Raw genomic sequence first — 10,492 nt, 5'->3', positions numbered from 1 at the left:
GTTTCAATAAATAAGATAATTAAAAATATAAATAGTATAAATGATATGGAGAGTCAATGCCATTCACCATCTCTTAAACAGAAGTCTGCCTAAACAAATCAAGCAAGCAAAAAGCTTTCCTGTTATTCCAGATCTTCAAAGATTGAATGTCTGTCACCTCCTGTCACATGCTTGCTGCCCTGCACATGTTCTTTCCGACACCTAGCCTCACTCTCTGCCCTCTTCTCTCTCCCTCCCTCCAGGACAAAAGGAGACGATACAGCATGTTGCACTCTCAAGAGTCCAGCAGCTCTGTCTTCTACCACTCACAGGACGAGGGGCCCAGCCCAGACAGCAGGGACTGTGTCAGGGGCATGGGCGCACCCTGCAGCCCGAGGCAGCCCAAAGATGCCCAGCCGTCCACCGGAGACTCCATCGCCAATCTTGGTTAGCCTGTGCTCCACTCTCTCTTCCAGGGAAGCCATGGTTGCTACATTTTACTGAGCAGTTACTATGTGCTAAGCTGTTTTATACAAACAATCTCACTGCAGCTGTGCAGATGAGTACTGCTCTCCCTATCTGCAGATGATGAAACGGAGTCTTGGCGACTTTAAGCAATTTGGCCAAATCATGAAACTTGAAAGAGGGGGAGGGTACAGACAAAGGGTCTGAGAGCTGTCTGGACCCAAAGCTTCTTTATGGTGTTAATTTCTGGTCCTAGGTATTTATTTATTTACTTACTTACTTTGGTGGGGGGGCTCAAGTGAGCAAGGGTGGAGAGAGAGAGAATCACACGAGGGGCAGAGAAAGAGAAGGGATCACCTGCTAAGGCTAGGCTACCCAACACAGATCTGGGAAGCAAAGATACCCCAGATGCGGACTCCTGTCCTTCAGAAGCTCTCCGCCTAGTGAAACAGATACAATTGGCCTTAACTCTGATAGAAGCGGAGTGACAGGGACCACAGGAAAGTTTAACAAGCTGTGAGGGTCCCAAGGAAAGACACATTGGTAGAGGATATCAACAAAGACATAACGAGGGCACTGATTCTTAGAAGCGGGAAGAGAGGAGATTCCAGGCAGCAGAAATGGACCTGAGATGTGGAAGTGTGACACCTAGAAAACACATACACAACTGATTGCTCATCTGGCATATTTGGAGCACATAATACATTGAAAAAGGAGCAGAAAGGACAGTAGCTGGGTAGATGGATTGGGACCAGATTAGGCAAGGCTTTAAATGCCAGGTGAGCCGAGACACCTGCAAATCTTTCACCAGGCAAGAGGTAGAAAATGCAAGACGTTTCCAAGCAGGAAAGGAGCATACAAGCCCCTCTCTCCTTCCCCACTGTTCTCCACCCTGATGGCTCCCCTGTCACCACCCTACTCAGGTCTGGACTTCTCCCAGCGACGGCGGGCATATAGCACCAACCAGATCACCAACCACAAGCCTTCCCCAAGGGCCACCACAGCCAGCGACCCCACAGTGCCTGCCAGGAGATACCCACTGCGGAAAGCCAAGCCGCAGGATCTCACCAACCAGACCAGCACAGAGGCCTCGTGGTGGCAGATTGATCTGCAGGTACTGAGCAGGGCAAGTTGGAGCTGGGGGAGACCATAGATGGGGAGAGAGCTGTGTGTCCTGCTTCAGCCACAAGGATGGGGCCTTTTCTGCCACATCTTATTCTGCCAAACAAGTCACTTCCTCTTCATTTTTCTGGATCTTCACCTGCCTGACCCCCTTTCTAATAATGGTACCCATTGGCCAGTGACATCACTCATTCCATGCACACAAACACCTCCCAGCCAGCAGGGAGCATCGAAGCGGGTGGGGGAGCTGACCCCCCCACTCTGTACAGATGTGGAAATTGAGGGCCAGAAAGGTAAAGTGACTTATCCAGGGTCACATAGCCAGTCGGGGGACTGCGACCCAGGACCCTCTCCCTACAAAGCCCCTGCTTCCCTCCCTCCATCACACTGCACCTTCTGCAAATCCCAAGGGTTGCACATTCACCCCTGGCAGAGATCATTGCAGAGTTAGAGCCAGAGCAGGACCAGTCGCCCCGCCATTCAGCTAGACCAGAGTGTCTCCACCTCAGCACTATGACACGATAATTCTTTGTGGCAGGCACTGTCCTGTGTTTTGTAGAATGTTTGGCAGCAGCCCTGGCCTCTACCAACTGAAATGTACCCTCAATCACCATAACCAAAAACAGTCACTGCCAAATCCCCCTGGGGAAGAGGGTAAAGTCACCAGACAGAGAAACACTGTCCTAAACCAGATTGGGGTTTCTTATTATCTGCATGCCTTTCTCCCATTTTCTTAGGAATGGGTTTCATGTAGCTTTGTCATCATTAGGTCCTGGTTCCATAAAAGCAGCTGTTACTTCTCCCATGCCGCCCACCGCCCCCTCCATCCCCGCCCCTCCGTAAGCTCCTGCCCTCTCCCCCCCGGGGCAGAGACTCGGCCACCTAGGCCCTTCTCTGTGCTTAGCCAGTTGGAAGACACTACCCTTGGACTCAGGCAGACTCTGCTCCTTAAGCATGTTGCTTACCCTCTCTGAGCCCTGATTTTCCCTTCTGTGAAATGGGGAGAATAGCTTGTGCAGATGATTGAGCTAATAACAGCCATCAACAGATTTTTTTGAGAGCCAGCTGTAGTGGAAGGCTCTTGCAGGCAATGGCTGATAAGAGATGAAGTGCCCTGGAGCAGCAGCTGGTATGCAGTAGGTGTCCCTTAGATGTACCTCTACCTGGTGAGAGCTCTGGGCAGCTTAGCATCTGCTCCCTCCTGCTTGCTTCTGGCCCATCTTTGCTCGTCTCTCCCTGAGCCCCTGCTTGGCTTCTCCAGTCTGACTCTCCCCAACACGCTGGTACAAACGCACACACATGCATATGCAAGCACACACACGTACACACTCCCTGCAGCCTCTGGCTGGGTGAAGGACTGCATCTTAGACCAATCTGTTACCATGGAAGCTGTAGCAGCGTCTGTTTCTTGCTGTGGTTGTGATGTTGGGGCAGGGGTGAGGGGAATCCCGGTCTGTCATGGGAGAGGGGGACTAAGGATCCCTTGGGACCCAGCAGCCCTGGCTGGGTACCAGCTCCCATCAGGGACATCCTAACAATGACCGACAGTCTTTTCCTTCTCCCACACCTTTGTACTGTCCCCAGCCCCAGAGGAGATGGGAAGGAGGACCCCGGCCCCTGCCCTAAGGAGTCCCCATCTAATGGAGAGGCACAGTCCTCTTCTCAGTAAATACTTGATAGAGATGAGGAAGATTCCATGGTTAACTGTTGACCTTAAAACCTAAGAGGCGCTTTCTCTGTTTCACCTTGTAAGTGCCTTTGGCCCCTCCCAATCCGCTCCCCCTACCAAGCATAGCAAGTTTCCCGGAGGCACAAAATTCATTTTTAATTAATACTCTTTAATTACAGAAGTACTACACATTCAGAGTTTACAATAAAAACCCTCAAACAGTGCAGTCAGGTATAAAGTAAAACTAACATCACCCCTTCCCTGTGCCCAAACCCACTGGATTTTCAGTGTTTCCTTTCAGAAATACTACAAAGACACACACACACACACACACACACACACACGTTTTGAAGAATCACATTATAAATCTCCAATCTATCCAATTATTATTGGATCTCTCCAAAGTCCATAAGTAAATCTCTGATTTACTTTGTTAATGTCTTTTTTTTTTAAGTTTATTTATTTATTTTGAGGCAGAAAGAGAGAGAACGAGTGGAGGAGGTGGGGGGGGGGGTGGGAAACAGAGGATCTGAAGCGGGCTCTGTGCTGACAGCAGAGAGCCCAACATGGTGCTTAAACTTAGGAGCAGTGAAATCATGAGTCAAGCCGAAGTCGGGCGTTTAACTGGAAGAGCCATCCAGGTGCCCCTTTTTAATCCACTTTTCTGTATACAGTAAAGTGTACAATTCTTGGTGAATTGTTCTGTGACTTTTGACAAACGCATAGTCCTGTAACTATCTCCACAATCAAAATACCGAACAGTTCCAAGTTACTTTTTTAAAATATGTTTGATCTCGGACAGCTTCCCACGTTGGTAGGAAGAGATCTGCCACTTTGATTTCTGGGTTGTGTGGCGTTCCGTTGTGTGGATCTACCATAATAACTTATTTGTCAACCCCTATTGATGCACGTTTTTGACAGGGTCCAGATTTTTCACTTTTACAAACAATACTGCAACAAATCTACAGTACGTGCACGTAGATATCTGCATCCTTGTGTGTTCCACAGAATTAAATTTCTGAAAATGGAATTGTTGGGTCAAAGGAGCCTGTGCACATTTCATGTTGATAGCACACTGCTAAAGGTTCCTCCCACAGGCGTGCACCGGCTTACGCCCACATCGACAGTCCAAGAGAGAGACCCTACCCTGTCTCCCCAATTAGCCACAATGTGTGTCATCAAATGTTTAAGTATTTGCCAATCTGGAAAACGGAAAAAAATCATAACTTATTTTAATTTAGAGCAATGCTCATGAAGCAGAACATTTCTTCATGGGTTTGATACATTTTGAATTGCCTGTAGATACCCTGAACCCACATTCTACCTCTGCCCTCCTGCCCCAGTGATTTACAAGCGCTTTTTCTTGAAAATGATCTTTGTCATGCATGTTGCAAATATATTTCCCAGTTTATCCCTTCCTTTTGATGTTTTTTTTTTTGTACCAGCACAAGAACAGACAGATTAAACGCACAAAACAGAAGAGAAAGTCCAGAAATAAAACCAAATGTACATGAGAGCTTTGACAGGAGAGAGGCAGGGAACTGATAAACCCTAGAAACTGAATGAATGGACCATATTCAGGAAGCAGTGTTGAGATCTGTACTACTCAGAAAATCAAGGAAAAGGCTGGTTTCTATTCCTTGACACCAAAATAAATTTCATGTGAATCAAAGATTTAAGCAAACAAAAATAAATCATAAAAATTCCAGAAGAGTTTTTTTGAGTGGGAAAGACCTTTTAAGCATGACATATGAGAAGACATAAGGAAAACGCTGATAATTTTAGCCTCCTCCCAACACACACACAAAGTTTTAAACTTTATGGCAAAAAAAAAAAAAGTGGATTTAGAATATTATCCATGGTATGTGATTTTCCATGGTTTTCCATGCTTTGGGCTTTATCCATGCTTTGGGATTGTTTGTGTTGATGGTTCCTCATGGGTAGTAGAGAGTAGGTTATGTGTCCTTGGGAACCGCAGGAGCTGAACTGCCCAGGGAAAGAGCTGTGGCTAGGGGTGGAGGGAAGAGGGCAGCCACCCGGAGCTCAGCCTCCTCCCTTCCCTCCTGCACTCCTAGCCCTTGCTCAACAGCGGTCCGGACCTGAGCCAGGGCCCCAAACTCCGCGGCCCAGGTGCCCGCAGGCCGTCTCTGCTGCCCCAAGGCTGCCAGCCCAGCCTGCCCTCCAGCCAGGAGACCCAGACCTGGAGCCCCATGAAAGAGCCCGATCTTGGGTTTAACCTGAAGCCTGCTTCAGACAGCCGGAGCCCTGGGGACCTGGGTAAGTGCCTGCAGGGTCCAGGACCTGACTGGGGACAGGAAGGAATCCTTCACCTTCAGATGACAGGACTGATGGCAAATGCCTTCCTCTGTGCCCTTGAGGGAGAAGGATCTGTTATTGCCCATCCCTGCCAGAGAACCTCACTCTCCCAATCAACCTAGCCCTTGGGCTGGCTGTGAGGATCCCAGATGTCCCTGAGGCTGCATTCTTGCGCCCAAGTGTCCCCACACCATTCTACCTGGCCACCTCAAGTACTGGATTCCTGGGAGGTGGGTCTGCCCCATTTGGGGGAGAAGCCATACCCTCCAGCTGTCCTAGGGAAGGAATCCTGTGTTCCTTGAGGTGGGGAGGGTCGGGGGAAGACAGTACTTGCTTAGGGATGTCTGCGCCCTGGGGAGGAATGATGTCCCTAGGGATTGACCCTCCGTGCCCCAGCCCAGAGCACCACCTGCTTGTCCCTCCACTCGCAGAACCGTCCCATCACCCTTCCACCTTCGAGACCGAGACGTCCTCGGACTGGGAACCCCTGGCCGAGTCCGAGGATCGGGTCAGTCCCAGCAGGCCCCCTACCCCAGGCCCGGTGCTGGGCAAGGCCGTGGTCAAGGGCCTGCGCGACAGCCAACGTTTGCAGTGGGAAGTGAGCTTTGAGCTGGGGCCCCCCGGCCCGGAGAGGGGAGGGGCACACGAGGCCGACCTGTGGAGCGAGACCTTCCACCACCTGGCGGCCCGCGCCATCATCCGCGACTTCGAGCAGCTGGCGGAGCGCGAGAACGAGATCGAGCAAGGTGAGCCCCACGGCCTGCGTACTCCTATCTGCCCTCCCGGAGCCCCTCCTCTCAGCCCCGCCCAATGCCCATCCCACTCCTCCCACCATGATCCTCCCCCTCCCCGCAGCCCCGCCCAATGCCCATCCCACTCCTCCCACCATGATCCTCCCCCTCCCCGCAGCCCCGCCCAATGCCCATCCCACTCCTCCCACCATGATCCGCCCCCTCCCCGCAGCCCCGCCCACTGCCCATCCCACTCCTCCCACCATGATCCGCCCCCTCCCCACAGCCCCGCCCAATGCCCATCCCACTCCTCCCACCATGATCCGCCCCCTCCCCGCAGCCCCGCCCAATGCCCATCCCACGCTTCCCACCATGATCCTCCCCCTCACAGCTGCCGCGTTCGGCCCCCTCCCCACAGCCCCGCCCAATGCCCCGTAGCCCTCCCGGCCCACCCACCCGGAGATCTGCTCCCTTCCCCTGGCTTCAGCTCTTTGCATCTTCCCACAGCTGCCATTGTCTATGCTCCACCTCTTCTCCCTACACTGCAGCCTCCAAGTGCCTCTCCTCTCCCCCAACCCCCCAGCCCTCCCTCCACCTCCCCCCGCCCACACACACAGCCAGGTGTTCCATCCTCTCCTGATCAGCCCCCATCCCCCAGCCACCTTCTCCTCCCCAGGGACTCCTCCACCCCTCTCACCCCCTCCGGTGATCCGTCCTTTCCCCTCTTTCCTTCTTCCCCTCTACTACAGGTCCCCCATTCCCCCTCACTCCCACGGCTTCCCCTTACAGCGCCCCCTGTAGGGCTCCAGAGACAGAACGATGGAGCCAGCCCTGTCCCACCTGACCCGCTCCCCTGGGACGCACCTTCTTAGGGAAACCCCCCCCCCCCCAAACCCAGTCGGTCCACTCCCTCACTCATCAAGGCCATTTTATTGATTTTGGATCAGCGGGGGGCCAGGCTCGAAGCTGAACAGTGCGATGACCACCACAATTCCTACCCTTACTTACGAGTGCTTGATTGACAAGGACTAGCCAGGAAGCCGACATCAATCAAATAATTATACACACAATTAATTGAGTGCATTTGTCCTAAGTGCTATTAAGAAATACAGGGATCCAAGAAATCCTATAACGGGATGGTTGGGGAGCTAATTTAGCTCAGGAAGTGGGACAAACTTTCCTAAGATGGTGACTCCTGGGATCAGGGTGGTGCACACTTAAGAGAATAGATAGATATAGATATAGAGAATAGTACTTGTTTATAGGTTCATGCTTTGTTTATACAATAATGTATTGCTTATAGTTTATATTATTTGTACTTTCGTTTAATTTATATCATCGTTTTCTTTCCATGAGCACCTCACCTTACAGTTTACGAACCACTTGTATCCCTTTTATCTCCTTTCATCCTCACACAGACAGCCCTCTGGAGGCAGCAAGCCAGAGACTGCTCACCTGTTCCATGGAAAGGGCTTGGGCTTTGGGGTCAGACCATCTTGGATTCAGATCCATCACTGACTCGCTGTGTGACCCTGTGTTCGCCCCTCTCCCTCTCTGGTTTTCATTCTTCTCAGCAAGATTGTCCCAATGGGCCAGACCAGGGGTCCCCACCCAGTCAGGGAACCTGCAAAGTCCTGCTACAAAGTTTTTACCAGATAGCTGCAAAATGAAAATGGAAAATACAGACAACAGAAAGGTTTTGGGGTTTTTTTTGAGATTTTATTTTTAAGTAATCCCTACACCCAACGTGGGGCTTGAACTCACAACCCGAAGATCAAGAGTCACATGCTCAGTAGACCAAACCAGACAGGAGCCCCTAGAGGGTTTTTTTAATAATGCTGAAATTATTTAAGGAGTATAACTATCTTTTTTGTCTTAAGACGTCTTAGCTCTTTGACATTAAAATGTCCTTTTAGGAAATGATGACAGAGGTTAATAATCTGGGGTGGGGGCTAAGGTCAAGGCATCCCCTCAATTTTAAGGGCTTATTTATTTATTCATTTATTTAAAGTTTATTTATTTATTTTGAGAGAAGCAGTCCGAGTGGGGGAGGGGCAGAGAGCGAGGAGAGGGGGAGAATCCCAAGCAGACTCCACGCTGCCAGCACAGAGCCCGATGAGGGGCTCAAACCCACGCAGCCGTTGAGATCATGACCTGAGCTGAGATCAAGAGTCAGACGCTTAACCAACTGAGCCACCCAGGCACCCCTTAAAGGCTTATTTAATCCCAAAGATGAGGACCACTGGTCTAGCCCTTCTTTTAGCTTCCAGAACTTCCGCATCAAGGGGGACTTTCCGAGCCTGCACACTGACCCCCAACTTCTCCCTCTGCAGGGTCCAGCCGCCGCTACCAGGTAAACGCTGTGCACACCAGCAAGGCCTGCAACATCATCAGCAAATACACGGCCTTTGTTCCTGTGGACGTGAGCGAGAGCCGGTACCTGCCCACCGTGGTGGGGTACCCCAACTCTGGTAAGGCGGATGGGTGGCTGGGGCATGCCTGAGGAACAAGCAGTGCCCCCCTTGGCTGGCAGAGGGGAACTGAGACACAAAGGAGCATAGGCCTACCGAGAGGAGTACAAGGAATGACCTAGAAGCAAAAGGGGCCCCTGGCAGATGACTTGGTCACCATAGGGTGGGGGGCACATGAGCCCCCTTCCCACTGCTCTGCAGAAGGCCATGAAACCACCCCACTCCCTTTTTCCCACCAAGTGAATATGATTTTATTGTATTTTTCCAACTGGAACAATGTGTGCTCACTGGAGAAAGTTCCAAAATACAGAAAGACCTAAAATAAATAAAAGTGCTTGGAACTGACAGTCCTCCAGAAATGAGTACTAATTACTTCCTTGGTGTGACCATCCTTCCAGACTTCTATGAATATCTACATGTAGAGAAATCAAAAGACAGATAATTTTTCCATGAATTGGATCATACCAATATGCGCTACATTTTCCAAACTATGGGTGTAGAAAATATCTTTCCACGAAGCTGAATCTATATCACCATTTTAATACCTGCAGGGTTTTCTACTTTCATCATTGTAACAGCCAGTTAGACAGCATCCCAAAGCACTTTACAGCAAATGACTTAATTCTCAAAACAGCGCTGCAACCCAGATGCTGTTATGAGCCCCCCGCCCCCACTTTACAGATGGGAAGACAGAGGCAGAGGGAGTTAAGTTACTTGCCCAAGGTCACACAGCAGGGAGGGGCAGAGCCAGGCTTTGAATCCCAGCGATCTGCCTCCAGCGTGTGTTCCCTCCTGCTCCTCTCCGCCGCCTCTTAAGGTTTATCAGAACCTATTTCACCAGCCCTGTGTTATTAGACCTTCAGTTTAACCCCCTTTTGATTATTGTAAATTACGGTGCAAAAAACATCTTTATGCCCCTGTCTGGTTATGTCCTTGGGGCCAATTAACTCTCAGAAGTAAGAGGGCACATCCAAAGTTCTGCCCATTGAAAACTGTGATGTATTGTGCAAAACTGACCCTGCCCAGAGGTTGTTCAGAAATCTCCCTTCCCCAACACTGCATGCTGCTTATCTTTCTAAACGCTGCCAGGCTCATAGACAAGGAAAGATTCTCTCTTCGGGGAATTATTCTAGGTTTTTTGTTTTTTGTTTTTTGTTTGTGTGGTTTTTTTTTTTTTTTTTTTTTTGGTGAGTTACTCTCCATAGGGGCATAAACTATATGTACTTTTTCTTTCCTATATTTCATTTTCCCGTCCGCTGCACCTCCATTTTCTTTTTTTTCTTTCTTTTTTGTTTCCTTTAGCAAACCTCCTGAAAGAATGTTTGAAAACAAAATGTGCCTCTCCTCATTTCTCCTGTGCACCCCCCCACCCCACTCCCCCTGCTGTTTTTCATCTGTGGTACCAAAATAATCAATGACCCGTTCCCTCTTTCAGATGTCTCATTTCAGGTTCTGGCCAGAAGCCCAGGCTGTTCCTCCACTGGGCATTCTCATTCACCGGGCTTTTGTCATCCTGAATGACATTCAGGATGTCTCTCCCTCCCCTCCCATCTCAGACTGTCCTCCTAGTGTCTGTAGCCCACAGCCTGTAAGGTTTGGGGACCTGGCCCACGTCTTAACCCAAGTCCCCCAGCCCCTTAAGACCTGGATCAGTACCTCCCAAAGTGTGCTCCAGGAAATCAGTACCCTAGTTCCATGTGCCGTTCATGGCCATTCAGCACAAAACTAGGAAGTACTAG

General features: G+C 50.2%; 1 protein-coding gene across 1 annotated transcript in view; it reads left to right on the top strand.

The window, feature by feature from the left end:
- The window catches only part of VWA5B1 (von Willebrand factor A domain containing 5B1), a 42,055-nt gene that overhangs the window by 25,351 nt on the left and 6,212 nt on the right, over positions 1-10,492 (top strand). The window contains exons 12-16 of the mRNA XM_047872251.1: positions 243-426; positions 1,368-1,558; positions 5,311-5,512; positions 5,983-6,297; positions 8,616-8,753. Coding sequence (XP_047728207.1) covers positions 243-426; positions 1,368-1,558; positions 5,311-5,512; positions 5,983-6,297; positions 8,616-8,753 — 1,030 coding nt within the window. The remainder of the gene's footprint in view (positions 1-242; positions 427-1,367; positions 1,559-5,310; positions 5,513-5,982; positions 6,298-8,615; positions 8,754-10,492) is intronic.

The sequence above is a fragment of the Prionailurus viverrinus genome, chromosome C1 (assembly GCF_022837055.1).
Source record: "Prionailurus viverrinus isolate Anna chromosome C1, UM_Priviv_1.0, whole genome shotgun sequence".
NCBI lineage: Eukaryota > Metazoa > Chordata > Mammalia > Carnivora > Felidae > Prionailurus > Prionailurus viverrinus.
The sequence above is the reverse complement of the archived record's forward strand: the minus strand, read 5'-3'. Positions and strand labels throughout refer to the sequence as shown.